The sequence below is a fragment of the Phlebotomus argentipes genome, unplaced genomic scaffold (assembly GCF_947086385.1).
Source record: "Phlebotomus argentipes unplaced genomic scaffold, Phlebotomus argentipes genome assembly contig_5, whole genome shotgun sequence".
NCBI classification, from domain to species: domain Eukaryota; kingdom Metazoa; phylum Arthropoda; class Insecta; order Diptera; family Psychodidae; genus Phlebotomus; species Phlebotomus argentipes.
Window position 1 is genome coordinate 5,013,502 of NW_026776165.1, and position 17,507 is coordinate 5,031,008.

At 43.0% G+C, this 17,507-nt stretch overlaps 5 protein-coding genes across 7 annotated transcripts; 3 read left to right on the forward strand and 2 right to left on the reverse strand.

Annotated features, from left to right (window-relative positions):
- Window positions 1–817: 817 nt before the first annotated feature.
- On the forward strand, window positions 818–2,166 carry LOC132256172 (ER membrane protein complex subunit 4). Its single transcript, XM_059752415.1, has 2 exons — window positions 818–1,529; window positions 1,603–2,166. Exons 1-2 carry the CDS (start codon window positions 1,474–1,476, stop codon window positions 2,063–2,065), a joined length of 519 nt encoding a protein of 172 aa, XP_059608398.1. The 5' UTR covers window positions 818–1,473; the 3' UTR covers window positions 2,066–2,166.
- A 546-nt stretch (window positions 2,167–2,712) lies between these two features.
- Window positions 2,713–3,777, reverse strand: LOC132265909 (aminoacyl tRNA synthase complex-interacting multifunctional protein 1). Its single transcript, XM_059766704.1, has 2 exons — window positions 3,590–3,777; window positions 2,713–3,532 (listed from the first exon to the last, which is right to left on the reverse strand). The coding sequence occupies exons 1-2, from the start codon at window positions 3,716–3,718 to the stop codon at window positions 2,747–2,749; spliced, it is 915 nt and encodes a 304-aa protein (XP_059622687.1). The 5' UTR covers window positions 3,719–3,777; the 3' UTR covers window positions 2,713–2,746.
- Window positions 3,778–3,918: 141 nt separating this feature from the next.
- LOC132265716 (ATP-binding cassette subfamily G member 4) lies at window positions 3,919–17,351 on the forward strand. 3 transcript variants are annotated; one of them, XM_059766480.1, is made up of 8 exons: window positions 3,919–4,269; window positions 11,868–12,011; window positions 12,166–12,295; window positions 14,189–14,612; window positions 15,042–15,156; window positions 15,497–15,958; window positions 16,697–16,953; window positions 17,013–17,351. In XM_059766480.1, the coding sequence occupies exons 2-8, from the start codon at window positions 11,951–11,953 to the stop codon at window positions 17,349–17,351; spliced, it is 1,788 nt and encodes a 595-aa protein (XP_059622463.1). In that variant the 5' UTR covers window positions 3,919–4,269; window positions 11,868–11,950. The 3 variants fall into 3 exon arrangements, with proteins under 3 accessions (XP_059622463.1, XP_059622466.1, XP_059622464.1); XM_059766483.1 differs by lacking the exon at window positions 3,919–4,269 and adding an exon at window positions 7,982–10,869 and having other exon boundaries at window positions 11,082–12,011; XM_059766481.1 differs by lacking the exon at window positions 3,919–4,269 and having other exon boundaries at window positions 10,876–12,011.
- LOC132265718 (L-dopachrome tautomerase yellow-f2-like) lies at window positions 6,576–7,899 on the forward strand. Its single transcript, XM_059766485.1, has one exon. The coding sequence runs from the start codon at window positions 6,615–6,617 to the stop codon at window positions 7,770–7,772; it is 1,158 nt and encodes a 385-aa protein (XP_059622468.1). The 5' UTR covers window positions 6,576–6,614; the 3' UTR covers window positions 7,773–7,899.
- On the reverse strand, window positions 7,868–8,454 carry LOC132255860 (agrin-like). Its single transcript, XM_059752030.1, has 4 exons — window positions 8,409–8,454; window positions 8,211–8,345; window positions 7,979–8,152; window positions 7,868–7,905 (listed from the first exon to the last, which is right to left on the reverse strand). The coding sequence occupies exons 1-4, from the start codon at window positions 8,452–8,454 to the stop codon at window positions 7,868–7,870; spliced, it is 393 nt and encodes a 130-aa protein (XP_059608013.1).
- Window positions 17,352–17,507: the final 156 nt, after the last annotated feature.

Sequence of the window (17,507 nt, forward strand, 5' to 3'; positions counted from 1 at the left end):
AGCGAGAAAGATGATAAAATATATTAGCAAAAAGAAGGATTTCAGAGAGAAAAAGAGAGAGAGAGAGAGGATTTTTATTTATGAAAAGCACGGAAAGATTCTAAGCAGACATTTAAAAAATAGAAGAAGAAACAATGGCGAAGAAACCGAGACGCGAGGATACACTTAAACACTTTAGAAGATGGATTTATATAGAAGTAATAAAGATACAGAAATATTTAAGTTATATATATAATGAGGAGAAATGTGAGCAAAAAAAATCATTCACACATCAAATTGAGGAGAAAAGAGAGAGAGAGAGAGAAAACAGTAAAGAGAAAACCACATACACATAACCATAATTTGTGTAAATTTTAAGGATTATTATAAAAGAAAAAGTAAAATATATGAATAATAAAAGGATTTAGCATTATATAAATATGATTAATGAGAAAAATGGATTTATCAGTCGCGCCAATCAGGTCTTTTTACAGAGAGCCTATTCTTTTTTTCTACACAAAAACTTTCTTTTGTCATTCTTTTGTCGAGGGAAAAAAAAATGCGCGTGAAAATTGTATAAAAAAAAAGAAGAAAGATGAAAAAATTTCCGGAGAAAAGCATGGATAGCAAATGAAAGTATACTTGATTTTTATCCCTCCTGTTCTGTTCAAACTGCAAATGCTGTGTTTGTTTTCCGTATTATTCCAGTAAATTTAAAAGAAAAGAAAAAAAATGATGATGAAGATGAAAAAAATGATGCGTAATGGAAAATATAAATAAGAATGAACAATAAAATATTGAAAGAAATATAATGTGAGTGACATTTTCACTGTTTTTCCTGCATTTATTTCTCCTAAATGATATAAAATGTGCTACGTGTCTAGAAAAATGACGCAAGAATTTATACACACACTTTTTCACATTTGTCAGGGTTCTGTTTCTTAACACACATGTCCACTTATAAATATGATCTTACTGTGTTTTATTTTCCTTCTTTTCTTCACTGCAATTGTGAAACAAGTCTTTATTTTTCTAGATAGGAATCATTATATCGACGTAAGAATTTAGGGCTTAAATGTAAAATGTAACAATTTATTCATTTTAAAGATGAAGAGGATTAGTTAATGAAAATAGTTCCACTTTTTACTATTAATTGATTAATATTCCGAAATAAAAACAAGTAATTGTAAGAATTTTGACTCTTTTTTCGCACATTTCTAAACACGTAGCATTCATGGGATTTTCGGGGGACTTTTCCCGTGGCGCAAGTGCCGAAGTGTCCTTGCATAACGGATGTATTTTGAATTCTGCCGCGCGGCGGATTTGAATTTTCAAGGGAAATTTTGGGGTTGCCCGATGACGACGCGCGCTGGCAATACGTTTTGCGACTTGACAACTCACTTTAGCTGAAAATTTTCTCCATTTGCCTTATTTCGCGGAAATTCTGCGTATCCGGGGAGTTTTTGCCAAAGAAATCACAGGGAAGACGCACGAATGTCTTCTAAGAGCGCCAGCAAGAGGTTCAAGTGGTCTCTGGACTACTCGTCGAGGTGAAAATCGGCAAAAAGCAGGGAGTGAGGTTAGGACGAAGGTCTGATGAAATTCCTCCTTTTCACGCGACAGATCCCTGGCCAGGAGCGGCGATGTCGCATCACCGCCAGGCTACAATCCCACAGTGGGCCAGAGTCACAGCGAGGTGGCGAAGGACACGGACCAGAATCACCTGATAATGAAGAAGTCGTGGGACTTGGCGCTGGGCCCCATCAAGCAGGTGCCCATGAATCTCCTGATCATGTACATGTCGGGCAACTCCATCTCCATCTTCCCCATCATGATGGTGGGCATGATGCTGATACGGCCCATGAAGGCGCTGTTCTCCACCGGCGCCACGTTCAAAGTGATCGAGGGCACGCAGGTGGCTGGCCAGAAGTTCGTCTTCCTCCTCGGCAACCTGGTGAACATGGGCCTGGCGCTCTACAAGTGCCACAGCATGGGCCTCCTGCCCACACACGCGTCCGACTGGCTCGCCTTCGTGGAGCCCCAATCGCGCCTTGAGTTCTCCGGCGGCGGAATGTCACTGCTGTGAAGTTCAACGGCGCGCAGTGAAGGACACACAGAAGAGCCAGAGTTATCGCTAATATTATAATTGGTACAATTTTGCCCTAAATGTAAGCATTGAGAGGAGTATCTCTTGGCGTTTCCCTCAGCCGCCGGGATTGGGGGCCCCGGATTAGTGCACAAGCACACACAACAGGCAGTCACAGGGGGGCAACAGGCTCACTTTTTCTTCTGCTGCTCTATGTACTCCTGCACCTTCTCCACCAGCTTCCCCGGCTCATCCATGCGGGGCACCTCGTAGTTCTGCGAGATGTAGATGCCGCAGTACACTCCCGCGCCAAAGGTGAGCTAAAAATAGTCCCGGACACTCATTATGCAATCCAGCGCGCAGCGATCGCCCTCCGGCCACCTGTCCAGTCACTCCAGGCATTGCGCGAGACTCACCAGAAATTTCAGCATCTCGGAGATTATTCCAGTTTCGGCCACTTTGAACGATTAATACAGCCGCTGATAAAGACTAGCTTATCCGGACGTCAGTCGACGACATAACCTCACAAGCAGTGCGCTCTCGGCGCGCCACCTGGCAGCTGGAACTGCAAAAGCCTATTGATGTTTCATTAAACAACACCGTGAAACACGATGGCGCGAATCTGCAAACAAAGGCGTAAATGTCCGGAAAATTGCTAAACAGTTTTATTGATCTTCCCAATCACTTCACGCTCACGTTCTTCAGTGTCTGCGCACGAACGACACCCTTTCCGGGCACCTCGAGGGCAGCATCCCTGAAGCAGGCCACCAAATCGCTGTTCGTCTTCAAGTCCGGCGCGCAGGTCTCGAAGATCTTCTTCTTGGGATTCAGCTGGGCGTCTGGGCAGCGCTCGAAGCCCTGACAGTGCACCAGATCGCCGGGAAGCGCCCCGGCGGGCGGTGACAGCACCTCAACCTTGTCCGGCGAGGAGGCGCACATGACCATCGCCTCCGAAGTGACGCCTCGCATCTTGGCCGGCTTAAGATTGCACAACACCACCACAAGGCGATCCTTCATCTCCTCCAGAGGCACGAACTTCACCAAGCCGGACACGACAGTGCGCGGCTGAGGCTCGCCACAGTCGATCTTCTCCACATACAGACTGTCGGCGTCCGGATGGCGAGCCACATCGACAATCCTGCCCACGCGGAAGTCCAGCCTTCCCACGTCCACGGGGGCTTCCGGAGCTGCTGGAGGCTGCGCCGGCTTCTCCTTTTTGGCTTTCTTCTCCGCCGGGGGCTTCTGCTCATCATTGATGACCGCCGGAGGCTTCACGGCCTGCTCAGCTGGCTTCGGGGCAGCGATTGTGGCGGATTCTCCGGGAATGGGAATCTGCGGCCTGCCATTTGAGCACTCTAGCTGAATCAGGCGCGCCTTGGCCTTCTCCACTTCCTGTCGGAGGCGTGCATTCTCCTCCTGCAACTCCTTCTTCCGCTGCTCCACTTTCATTCCGCGGATGGCATTGATCTGCTCGGGCGAGAGGAAGTGAGGTTAAACAGGCAAGTCGGCTTCAATGTCACTCACTTCAGTCTTTAGGGATGAGATCAGATCCTCAGCCAGCTGATTGTTAGCAATCACACGCTGCAAAGCACTCATTTTATGTGAAATCAACGGGAGAACGCGACAAATTCTCGTGGGCAGAAAAACATTCATCAGCACTTCTGCGCAGTGCAGCCAACTGTGTGGCGAGCCGGCGAAAAGAGTCTATCGGCCGTGAGAGGCGCTGCTGGCGGGGAAAAGGTGGGAATTTGCGCCAAAACGCAGCGAAAAAACCCACACACAAAGCGCCTAGACAATTTTTGCACTTTTTGCAACTCTTTATCTGGAGTTCTTGGCGAAACGGCAATAGCAAAGGCATGGCGAGGTGCTCCTCTCTCCATGGGAGATCGCTGAGTGATCGTGAGGTGGCGCGAAGGGGCGCAAAGCGCTGCTGCCCAGCGTATGAGCGCGGCTGGGAGTGCAGAAGTATGACTTCTTCAGTTCCCATTTGACTGCCATCGTGACTGGTTGGATAGCGCGATCACGCGAGCCTTGGCAAGTTGTTGTTGTCCGTGCAGAGAAAAAACGCACAGTGGTTACGCGATCTTTGCGGAAGAGGAGCAAAGGAAAGAAAAGTTTGCAGTGAAAACTTATGAAAATTCAGTGTGTCTTCAGTGCATTGAGAATAATTTAGAGAAAAAGAGAGAGAGAGAGATGCGGTGATGGTAAATAAGAATTGTCTAGAGTTGCATTTGCAAGAGAATTTTCTCTACTCGGGTTTCTTGATCTCCGTGATCTTGCGCTGCAAGCGAAAGAGACAAAGAGGAGATGCGAAGGTGATGGTAGAAGAGCGAATGAGAGAGAGGAAGACCTTAATTTGATTGCGTGAAAGTGCGCTATTTCATTCAATTATGGCTTCTTTGAATCTGGTGGACAAAGCATTAGACTCAAAGAGGCTGAGATTGTGCCAAGTGATGAATTGGAATTAAGTAAATCCATTTGGGAGGTTTCCTTGACGCATTTCCTTCTCGTCTTGAGAAATTGAAGCGTTCTAAAGAGTTGCACAAAAGTGTGAGATTTCTATGGATTCCGAGAAATCTTCACCAAGAATGGAAACTCGGTGGAATTTTCAGCTGTAATTTCAACATTCTGTGCAAAATAATCATTATTTGGATGGCCTTTGAATTATTATTTGACATGGCAGAGAAAGTTTGACTCTCTAATTTTTTTTCGGACACTCGGTGGCGTTCTGGTCGATGAAAGGGACGCGCTTGACGCGTTTTATCTAGCTTTTTCGGACATTTTTTCTTTCTTAGGTGAGATTTGTGAAGAAAATCAATATTTTTCCATCAGTTCTCATCGAGCAATTCAACCGGAATGGCAAGTTGAGTGTTTATATTTGCGGCTCTTCAGGAAAACACTGCCAAATTGCGAGTGATGCTTGAGGCAAAAAGCCGTGCAAAGAAGCATATTGTTTATTCTAGAGAGACACACAAAAATTCCACTAAATTTCATTGTCACTTTGTGAGTTTCTCAGACACACACGGTGGGAAATATATTCTTTGTCTCGATCATCCAATTGCGTGTCACGATCAAGCATAGTGACAAAGTCTTGGACATGCCATACAATCGGGCGCCACACTTTGAGTCACATCAGCGGAAGTTCTTGTGAGTGGGATTTAGCGTGTGTAAGAGAAGTGATTCGCAGTGATCGTGAAAGGGAAAACAGAGAGTTGCGAACGTGTTGTGCGATGTTTGTTTTCTCGCTATGCGATGTGTTAAAAGGAAAATTAAAGAAAATAAACTGTTTATCTATATCGGACGGACAAACAGTCATTCAGCGCACGATTCGCAATATCGCAATCCAGAGTGCATATGGTTGGGAGAAACAGGGCAAACGCGAGACTGTGATAAAGATGTATCACTCGACATTCCCAGAAAGACAAGAGAATGATGGAGAGAATTTCGCATGTTTCAGGAATTGAGGGTAAAATATTATCTTTTGTGCATATGGAAAGCTCGATTTTTTCTCATTATTTTGTACAATTCTTGCACTTATTATCGCTCATTTCTCAATTTTTCCCATTCTTTGTCATCTCCACTTGCCATTTGTGATCCTACGTCACTGCACTTGTGGCTTTTATCGAGGCGCGACTGGCATTACTTGGGTGGTGATCATGGAATTCCGAGCATTGCACTTTGTATTGCTCTCAGTCTTAAAATATCCCGCGCGATCTCTGATCACGATCACCTTGCAAGAGTTGGAAGAAATGGTGTGAAATTGAGCCACAGGGTCAAGTTTGCCGAGAAGATTGATTAGATATGGAAAATGGGTTCTTTGGGATGATTTATTGAGTGATGCTTGAATAATTGCCCATATAAGATGATCGTGACACATTTCCAAGACTATTCGCTGCATTTATTTATCGCTTTCTGCACTCAGAACCACACAAACCGATAAAATTTCGCTTGGTGTGTTGTTTGTGACAAAAGAGTCTTCATGAGAAGTTGGATAATGAGGTCACGTTTGTGATCTTCAGAGTGTTTCGTTAGGTGTGATGTTATTCAAATCTCTCTTTTTCGCAATGACGACTTCTTCGTCATTTTGTCTCGCTGGAGAATTCTATTGGTTGCGATCTGAAGCACGTGGATGAATTTTCATACCAATGAATTAATCATCTCTCACGCGATCATTGCACTTTTCGGAACGGGTTTGAGCAAAAATTCGGGGTATAAAAAGGTCAGCAAAAATTTCAGAGAATCTTAGTGTGGAGAAAGACCTTGATTGTGATGCACTTCTTGCTCGTGAGTGCCTTTGTGGTGTTCTTTTGCCGTGTTAATGCTGGAAATCAGTATCGGAATAACTATGTTCGGGAATATTACTATTGGAAGGACGTTGAATTTGAAGATTTGCCTTTGAAAGGTGAGAAAATGTCTAATTTCGTGAGATAGTTTAGGTTTCGATGGCTCTATTTGACTTCCAGAGGATGCCTATATCGGAAACTATCCTTACTTCGTGCCATCTAACAACGACGTTCTAGGCTGTGCTTATCATGCTCGAAGTCAGATCATGTTCGCGACCATTGGCAGACTTAGAGAAGGCATTCCATCGACTCTGAATGCCTTCTGCACGAGTGACTACAGAAACGGCTCCAGTCCTCATCTTTGGGGTTTTCCCAACTACGAAGTCAACACGTTGACAGATTCCGATTATGATGAACAAGGCGATTATAGGCACAAACAGTCATCACAGCCGGCCTACACTGAAGAAATCCTCCGCTTCATCTCAGTTTACCACCCAACTGTCGATGACAAGTGCGATAGAGTCTTCCTTCTCGACACTGGAGTGATTAGAACGACAGATGACAAACGTTTCCATGTCCAAAAACCATCAATTATCGTATTTGGACTTCCGTCTAATGGCTGTGCTTCGAGGAATTTTCCCTTGATTCAGAAGATTGAGATTCCTGACGAGCTCTACAATGATCCTCTTGGTATCGTCTACCTACATCTGGACTTCCAGCCGAAGGGTGGCTGTGATGATCTGATGATCTACATTACCAACACCTTCGATCATTCCATCATCGTTTTTGACTATGCCAAGAACGATTTCTGGTTATTCGCCAATCACTCATCACTCGTTCCGGTGCCAGGCGAGGATCAAATTGGAGACTACGTGATTGAGTATGGCATCCTCTCTGCCACCCTAGGCTGGCCAGATAAGAAGGGCAACAGGATATTCTACTACGCTCCCGGAGCCAGCACAGCAGGATACGCCGTGACGACGAAAACGCTGAAGAACCGGCGCAAATCCTCGGCACACTACTATGGCAGTGAGTTCAGAATTGTAGGCTACCTAGGCTGTGCTGGCAACAATCACAGGCTATTCTTCGATCCCACTTGTGGAGTTATGTTTTTCGGTCAAATGAACTCCGGCGCTGTGAAGTGTTGGAACGTGGCGAAGCCCTACAATCCTAGCAACATAGCAACGGTTTTCCAATCGCAGGACGACGAACTGTTTACGGACGTGTTTGTGGACAGTGAAGGCTACCTTTGGATGCACTCTAGCAAAGTGCACAAGATTCTGGCTTCGCAGGAGCCTCTTGATCTTCATCAAGTCAACTCGGCGACGTACAAAGTGAAAGTTCAGGACGCCATCAGAGGGACAGTTTGTGAAAATGATGGTTATCCTGATGATGAAATAACTTGGCAATACTTAGTTGAGTAGATCTGCTTAAATAAAACATTAGTTCGATCAAGTTGATCTTTATTTTGCAGTATTAAAGAAGATTCGGCAAACTAGTGAGATTCGATCCAGAGTATCTAGGCTTCACATTCGCCCTCCTCCAGGCTGTAGCAACCTGATGATTATTAAGGAAAACAATCAATAAGTCTTTGATTGAGCATAGTTTCTGGAATAGAATTAATATTTACGTTTCTTTCTCGCGCACATGGCGTTGAAGGCTTCACAGGTGTTTTCGTAGGTCTCAGGAGCAGAACCATCGAGATTTGTGCAGCAAACTGGCTCCTTAACATCCGCACACACTCTTTCCTCGCACTTGTCCAGACTTTCTGCATCGCAAGGTCCGTTTGTCATAGATTCACATCCTAGAAGGGAAGTTCTAGATTAGACAATTTCTTTCAGGTTTTGTGATGTTAAAGTTACTCGTTTTCTTCTTGCAATTCGTGATGTCGGCATTGCAAGCATTGCTGAAGGTTTTGAAGGTTCCTTGGTCATAAGAACAACAGACAGGAGAGTAATTAGCCGTGCAGAAATCACCACATTCCTGAGTTTCTTGACCTGAGAACACATGATTCCACTTATTACTCAATTACTCCAAACACATGATTGTCTTTTTGTTACCAAGCGTGAGCGCAAGAAGAGCGAAAAAGCACATGAAAGCTATCATTGTCACTGGATAACTGACGGAAAATAGTGTGATTTTTAGCTTTTATAGTGGCTGAAACTCTGAATTGGGGAATTCCCTGATGAGCTTCAAGCAATAATGATTTATTTGAGCAAGTTTGGCGGCCAAGAAAGGCAAATATATAGTTATGCTAATGAAACCACTGAAACTGAAAATTCTTCTTAATTTTTTTTTAAAGTGAATTCTGAAAGAAACTCACTTCTTAGCATGATAAATATAGGTTAAGGAGTTAAGATTACTCGTGCAGATTGATAAAGACTACGATATCTGTATTTTTGAGTGCAATAAACTCTGAAAGTCAAGGTTGATTGATTGGCAAATTCGCACAAGATGTGTAGAATTGGGGAAGAAATAATAAAGATTTCGTGTTTAGACTGGTCTATAAAGTAGGAAGAATAATAAAAAATTTATGATGCATACATATTCTTCATAATTAAACATAAACAAGGTAAAGAAAAAAAGCTCTATAAATGCTTTTAACTTTGGCCTTTTTGATAAGGGAAAAAAACTCAAGTAAATATGCTGCATTTGAGTGCCAACTCTTGACGCAAAACAAACACTCATCGTGATGACCAGATTGTGGGACATTCATGTAATCCTCAAGGATGTTTCGTATGGGCAAATATTTTCTCTCAGTGCAGCGAAACTAGCATTTCACTGAACGACAGACGGCAGAATGCGATGTCTTTACGTGAATTCCTTCTTGTTTGCCTTTTTTTTGCCTGTGAATCTGGAATAACATTATAAGAAATTATGATGAATATATTCAGGAAGTGAGAACGGGTAAACACGGAGTCTGGTGCGAAATCTCGATCACCTTGATTAAATGCCTGACGAGATTGACAAATTATACGGAATAAAGTTCTACACTGCGTGATCGTGAGAATGTTTTTCCCGCCAACGAGCGCATTTGAACTTTCTACCGCGGAAGATCACATCACACGCATCGGAAGTCGCGCCCGTTGAAAGTGGGTCAAGTTTGCACATGATCATGTTGTGGCGCGATAATGTGCCATTTTTTTTCTCGACCTTATCGTCCGCCTGGGCAGGACAGCGCGAGAAAAAATTGGAGCACCATCAGAGCGATCATACAGTATGATCATACAATGATCGCCAGCTGCTGATCTGCGCGATGCAGGCATTCATTAGCCTCGAATGCATGTTGCACAATTTTCCGCAAATAGGCAATTTCAGCGGCTAGTCATGGAATTCGGTGGATTGTTGACGAAGATTGCAAAATTCACTTCCACTCTCGATCGTGATCAACAAGAGGATCATTGAGCAATTGGGCGAGTCGCCTGAGGAAGTGGACCTAAATTGGTTGTCTTGTCGCGCGCTCTGTAACAACTTTACAATTCTTTTTTCCTCTCTGCTCTTGCCATAGAGACCAGAAATCTCGCCGTGGCACGATCATCTCACGATCACACACCTTTGAAAACGCACTGGCTTGTGAAACGCACTTGGGTTTTTTTTTCTCTCTCGCAAACTCCGTGAAAAGCGACGAGTATTTCTATTATTTGCACACTGTCGATCAAACAAGTGGTGATGCTTGAAAATAGTGTCAACTTTCACCGTAAATAGGCACTTGGTGGAGGAATTTAGAAGTGGCGGTGATCTTTTCTGATGGATTTCCGCTCATTCTCGCGATCAACAAGATTATCTTGTTTCTTGGGTGGATTTTGCAACGTCTTGACGGGATTTTCATGGGGAAAAAATCAAACGTGTTTGGGTTTTTCGCATGCACTTCGCCACAGTCAAAGAACACGCATGCCAAGAGTCATCCGATAAGTGGTAATTTCCGATGATCCATCCGTGTGATGCCGTTCAATTAGAGAGTCGAAAAGAATTCTGGGAGAACCCTCACATTTGCATAAGCAATCGCAGCAATGTAAAATTATCGGGATGATGTGTAATCTCTTCTGGAGCTCAGACCAAACATTGTCACTTTTTGCACGCCCTCTTGGCCTATTGCAAGTGTTTCTCTGAGATTAGCTGTTGATAGAGAGATTCGAGCATGTTTTCAATGCTAAGGGAAATTGGCGGAATGCGAGAAAAAAAGCGTCTCTGCTTGTGTCAAATGTCGCGACAAAACACAAGTTGAAACTGGAAAATTAATCCAATAATTGATAGTTTTGCGCGACTTTGCATTCTGAGTGCGAGAAAATCCAATTGAACCTTCAAGTGTGAATTTTCTCGAAAGAGTCACAAACAGTTACAAAGGTGCTGAACAATGTCAGGAGAATGCATTCTATAATGCTGAAACTGTTTCTCTGGCAGCTGACTTTGAGGACAATCGCAGTCAATTAGCGACAAACGGGTCAATTTGCAATTGCAAATCATGTTCAACATCGAATCAAATGAAGTTGCGAGAGCGCAAACTGAATGAAAAAAACATCTGTAAGTCATAAATTTAAGGAGCATCGCGCAGTGGAGGAATTAAAAATAAACGAGTTTCTCTCTGTGGTGATGTTTGAGTGATCTTGGGAGCTCAAAAAATTTCGCAAATTGCTTTTATAGCCATTTTATTCTTTGTCCATTTGAGGAGGAAAATAGCTTTTTACTGCCGAATTCTTGGCTATTCCTTAATTGCACTGCTTCTTTTTTTGCAGGCTTCGAGACGTCGCGAATTTGTGAGTGATCGCGCATGCGATCATAAAGCGTTTATAAGAAAAATATGAAAATAAAAATAGGGAAATAATGGTTTTTATCATTGTGTAGTTTTTTTTGTGTAGCAACATGAAAGCACGATCGTATTTTTATTTGATGTAATGATCCTCAAGTTGAAGATCACTCGATCACAGCTTGTTTTCCATTTAACACATTTTCTCAATTATCTCTTTGCATAGAATCACACTGATAAAACATGCAGAATCATCGTGAATAATACTATGAATTAAGAGGCATTTGAAGCATTTAATAATAAAATAAATGACGCGCGATCACTCGGAAAATCTCATTCATTCTCTTTAGTAATTCTATCCGACAATCATTGTGGATTTTTCATATGAATGTGCCAAGTACATTGTACTTGATAAAATTGCTGAAAGCTAATTAATTAAAGCCCACAAAGTGTGGTGAAAAAATAAATATCATCTCGTCTCATTAGAAATTAATTTACAATTATAATATAATCGATAAATCACTTCCTCTCAATTAACACCGTCAATTGAGCACATTCTTGACTGTGTATTCTTGTGCAATCCTCACGAGATCTTATCGCATTCAGGTGATTCTGGACAACCTGACGATGGCGTCACGATTTCGCGCTGTGATCTTGAGATTGACATGAAAATTTCTTATGCAAATGTATCTCTATAATCTCCTTTTAATCTCGACAAAAATATGGATCTTCTCGCTAATTTTCAACGTCTCTCTTCTCTCTGTTGTGTCCCCAGGAATATTGCATGATTGATACGGTGAATTTGCGTAGTTGAGCGTAGAAAAGCATCTTGTGTGTGAAGAAGTACGTGGAAAAAAAATGTTCAGAAATATAGAATTTCAAGAGATTGTCTACACAATAAAGGAAAGGTGGCAATTTGGTGAGTTTTTTTCTTGTGTAATTCACGTCTAATTTCCCATTCAAATGAATCCGCCTCTCTTTGCCTATTCAATTAGCGTGTCTCGAGTGATTCTCAAGATGTTCCACTCGAGTGAGAATGCGAAATGTCTCTTTATTCTGTTATTCCTCTGCAGGAAAGACGAGGCAGAAGAGATGCCTTCTCAAGGGTGTCACCGGCTTCTTCCCGCAGGGACAACTCACGGGCATCATGGGTCCGTCAGGAGCGGGCAAGAGCAGTCTTCTGAACGCCATTTCGGGCTTCAGGTGAGTTCAAAATGCATTTTTACCGTGGAAAATTGATTCTATTGCATCACATTTGCGCATATGCAAGAATTCGAAGGTAAATTCAACTTTTAGTGACAGTATAATTATGGGAATATTATTATTCTTTGTGAATCATTGACAGATGGGATTGTTCCAGGTGTTCTGAACCATAAATTGTTTACAATTAGTGATGAGGTCAACTTTAGTTTGTAAAATATAATATTGAATTTCCTTTATTTTTGTAAATATAGCGAATTATTTGTATTTATGAATTTTTTTCCCACAAACTTGACCTCTTCTTGTTGAATTTGTGGCTAAAGTCACGGTGAAATTTGCAAAGAAATATTCTGAGACTCATGAAAACTTCATAGGCATTAATTTAATTGAATTCACACACAATTCCAGAACATTTTGTAGTAATTTTCCACTCTTTTAAATACAGTTTCCACTTCTCAATTGTGAGTCTGAAGCTATCATTTGACTGTTTCTCATCGTCTTATCGATTAAGATCTGCCTTTTGAAGGCGCTTTGAATACTAATTTGGAAAGATATTTTGGGTTTATTTTGTAAACGTGAATTCTTTATGGCTATTTTATGCTTCTCCAGACCGGCTTTGTGTTGTCGAACAGAAAATATAGTTCAAAACCTTTCGTCATTGCGACTCTTGCTTTAGGTTTTGTGGCATGAAGAAGAAGAATAACTGGTTTGTCTTTGCGCTGGACATCCTGCTCAAGCCATCATGTATAATTTCAAAGGCTTGATGGAAAATTGCACGGCACTTATAGGTGTAATTTAACTCAAAATTGAATTACACACTGAAGAAATATAATTGCTGAAAATATTGTCGTGCGGTTTGGTGTCTGTTTAGCAACATTTCCTCCAACTGTGCATTTGTAATTATACAATTTTCTGGCCCGAGAAAAAGGCGACGAGCATTGATATTGTGACTCCCGAGACTGCGACCTTTGAAGGTTTTTTCCGTTTCTTTTTTCACCGCGCATAATAAATTTATAATCGCGGCGACGATTGTTGTGTGGAAAATTAGCGAAATGGCCAGAATTAATAAGCGAATGAATAAGAATTTTTGGCTAGACAGTCAGTTATAGTAATTTTTCGGAAATCTGGTGAAATAGCCATCGATCATCAATCGGCAATACCTTTGGCACTGTCACGAATGTCATTAACATAATGAACTCAGGCGATGAATAGCAAGTTGGAGTTGATTGAAAAGACGCTTTGCGTGGTGTATATAAAAACATACGAAAGGTAAATAAGGTCGCTTGGCGTGTGTTTGACTTCGTGTGATTGTGGGAAAAAGTAAATTGAGGCTTTTTTTCCTCTTCCCGCCCGAAAACATTGGCTTTGTGCTGAAGAGAAGTTGCACTCTTCAAGAGTCAATATCCCGAAGGTGTAAAGAAATAAAAAACATGCGATCATGTTGCGAAAACACCCTCAAATTGCATTCTTGCCAAGATTCTTGCACGCGATCTTTGATGCTGAGCGGATATTTTTAGTGGGATTAATAAGCAGTTTGTCGCTTTAACGTTTAAAATGTCAAATCTCAAATACGGAAACATCCGTTTTTAGGCCTTTGCACAACCTTTAATTGCACACAAGCACGACTAATGATAATGAGTGTGGTGGAAATGCAACACAAAAAGTGATCACAATTTGAGTTTTTTTCTCCATTGTATTTGAATTCACGCAGTGTTGATGGCTCTAATCGCCTTAATAATTATTCGAAAATGCGCATTTCTGATGAATTTCTTCATTGACAATCACGCGTGATCAGTTGGATCGCCCAGTGAGTCGCGGGAAGTCCCAAAGCGCAGAAATTCCACCAATTAATGTCTGATAAATTGACACAGAGTCGCGCGCTGTTTCTCTCCGCAGAACGGACGGCGTGAAGGGTGCGATTAAGATCAATCGGAAGGAATCGTGCTACATCACGCAGGATGATCTGCACCAGCCATTGCTGACGGTGGAGGAGATAATGAGTGTGGCGTGCGAGCTGAAGATGAAGAATCCGGTGAACAAGAGCGTGCTGATCGATGACATTCTGCGCAGTCTCAATCTCACGGCCAGGCGCGGCAACACGGCCAAGCAGCTGAGCGGCGGCGAGAAGAGGCGCCTGTCCATCGCCCTGGAGCTGGTGGCGAATCCCTCGGTGCTCTTCCTGGACGAGCCCACGAGTGGCCTGGACGAAGTCACGGCCGCGCAGTGCGTGAGACTCCTCAGGGAGATCACGAAGCAGGGCAAGACGATCGTCTGCACGATTCACCAGCCTTCGGGCGCCATCCTGCGTCTCTTCGACCACGTGAGTGATTATCCCGTGAAATTGCATTAAGTGCCGTCTCCAAGGGGTGAATATGTGTCTCTCAAAGTATGTTGCGAGTGGAAAATAGCGGCAAAGATGTTCTTAATTATTTTAATCAAGATTCTAACCTTCTTAGTTGTGGAATTATTGCTAAAATGTTTCCAAATCAATTCGCAATTTGCACTCAATCATTGGCAATGCAGAAGAAATTTCTCTATATTGAAATTACTTTGAATATGAATTTAACGATCAAATTCCACTGATAAGAAGGAAGGTTGAAAAAGTGACTCATCTCAAGTGTGAACCCAGATATTTTGCCCATAAAATGCTTCACATAAATTCATTGCTTTCATTGTAATTCATCCATTGAAATTATTCACTATTAATGTTTGCTGTTTTGTGCAATTTCTGCTCCTTTTTCCGCTTCAGATGTACGTGCTGGCGAAGGGCGAGTGCGTCTATCAAGGACCTCCACTGTCCATCGTCCCTTTCATGGCGTCGCGCGGCTACGAGTGCCCCAAACACTACAATCCATCCGATTTCAGTGAGTGTCTCAAGCAATTACCGCAACTAATTGTCCCCTTTCCACCTCACGTGATTAATGATCGTGAACAATTTCGCAAGAACAGAAGCACGGCGATCAAGATATGATCGATAATTGAAAGTTTCCTTCAATGCGCGCGCTTCTCTAATTTCTACACTCTGTGCTGACGAAAGTCAGCAATTATTTCTTCACTCCTGGATTTCCGATCTGCAAGAGTGTTTTGTAAAAAGAAAGAAAAAGAAGACTCTCGTGATCATGATCGTGATCGTAACCCAGAAAAGATCACATTCGTTGGAATTGTTTGCTCAACTTTGACTTGTATTCTTCCCTCCCCGGACAGTCATTGAACTCTGTGATGCCGATAACGATGTGATCGCGAGTCTCTCTGAGGCCATCGGCAATGGGAAATCCCTGGTGACGCCCGAGGCGGACAAGGAGGGCAACGCTGTCGGCTTCACGCTGAAGAATGCCGTGACGTCGATGGTGCTGGACACGACGTCGCCGCCGAGATCGTCGATACTGGAGAAGATGAAGGCGCTGAAGCGCTTCGTGAAGAGTGACTATGCGCACTCCAGCTTCCGGCAGTTCCTCGTGCTCACGCGCATGATGCACACGAAGATCTACAGGAACAGAATCGCGCTGGGCATCCAGCTGTTCCACCATCTCATCTGTGGCTCCATGCTGGGCCTGATCTTCTTCAACTCCGCCAATGACGGCGAACGCATGTTCGACCACCTCAAGTTTAGTATTGCGATCGTGTTCTTTCTGTCCTACACGCAAATCATCGTTCCGGTTCTCAGCTGTGAGTATAAAGACTTTATGTGGCCTCAAGATTTCGCACAAAAGTCACGCAAATGCGCAAAGATGATATCAAGGGGGAGCAAGTGTGGTTGAAAATGGTGTAAATTTGCATTATTTGACTCTGCGAAGTGTTTTCTCATCAAATTAGTGCATTTATTTAGATAATTTTGCGAAGGAAAATCAATTCTTCAATTTACACGAGCTTATAGTAATTTTGTGGTGGAAAAACTTGAGAAAACTGAAAAATACTGTTTTAAAGTCGAACATAACCTCAAAATTTATATATTTTCGTATATAAAAAATGACTTTTAAAAGTCTTTTCCCCATTTTTTATTTTAATGAAATTCTTTTGAGTTTTTTTTACGAATCTGATGCCTTCTTAAGTCTCTTTGTAAGACGGAAAAGCCTGGTTGAGATTATGAAAATACATTTTTATTAGAGGCATTTTCAAAGTGCCTGAAGTGTTTGATGAAATTCTGCACAGAAACTGTGAAAGCGATTATTTCCCCCTTGAATAGTATCTGTATGAGAAAATTCACATTTTTGTAGTTAATCTGCTTAACCTTTTAGCGAATTGAGCGAATCACTTCTGCCAGCCCATATAAAAACCTCTTTATCTTTATCTTTATCCATAAAATCCACGCGCTGCTCAACTCTGATATGAAAAACAATATTTCAATCATTAATTCGCAAAACGTGCCGAATTTATGCCATTCTTTTTCCACCGAACAACTCATAGATCCCCTGGAGGTGAAGCTGGTGAAGAAGGAGTGCTTCAACCGATGGTACGGCCTGACGCCGTACTATCTGGCGCTCACGCTCTCTCGCATTCCCTTGCAAGTCTTCTTCAACATTCTCTTCCTGTCGCTCGTGTACTGGCTGCCCGGGCTGCCCATGCAGCTCTGGCGCTTCGGGCTGTTCTCCTTCGTGGGCGTGATCATCTCGCTGGTGGCCGAAGGCCTCGGTCTCACCATAGGCTCCACATTCAGCATCACGGTGGGTCTGGATTGTCCCTTGAAGTGAGAGTTGTGCGTGACTTTATTTCTCCTCTGCAGAACGGCTGCGCCACTGGCCCGATGATCTTGGCGCCGATGCTCGGCCTGGCGATCTACGGCTTCGACTTCGCCGCCGAGATTCCGCTGCAGATGTACGCGCTGATGAAGCTGTCCTTCCTCCGGATAGGCGTGGTGTCGATCGTGCTGATCACATTCGGCTACAATCGCGAGCAACTCGACTGCAACTACATCTACTGTCACTTCGACGATCCCAAGGTGCTGCTGCGCTATCTCAGGATCGAGGAAGTGTCGCTGTGGCACGAGCTGATCTTCCTCTTTGGGCTCATGATCGTCTTCCGCGTGCTGCTGTACTTCAGCCTGCGCAAGAGGCTCAAGTGAGCGCGCGCGCGCGAACGCGACAAACGGTGATATTCGACTTAGAAAGTAATTTTTTTTTATATACAAAGTAGGTGAAAAAAACAATGTTAGATCTTTGGTGACAAAAGTGATTTTTTTTATTATACACACGCGGAGAAAGACAATAAAACAATCGAC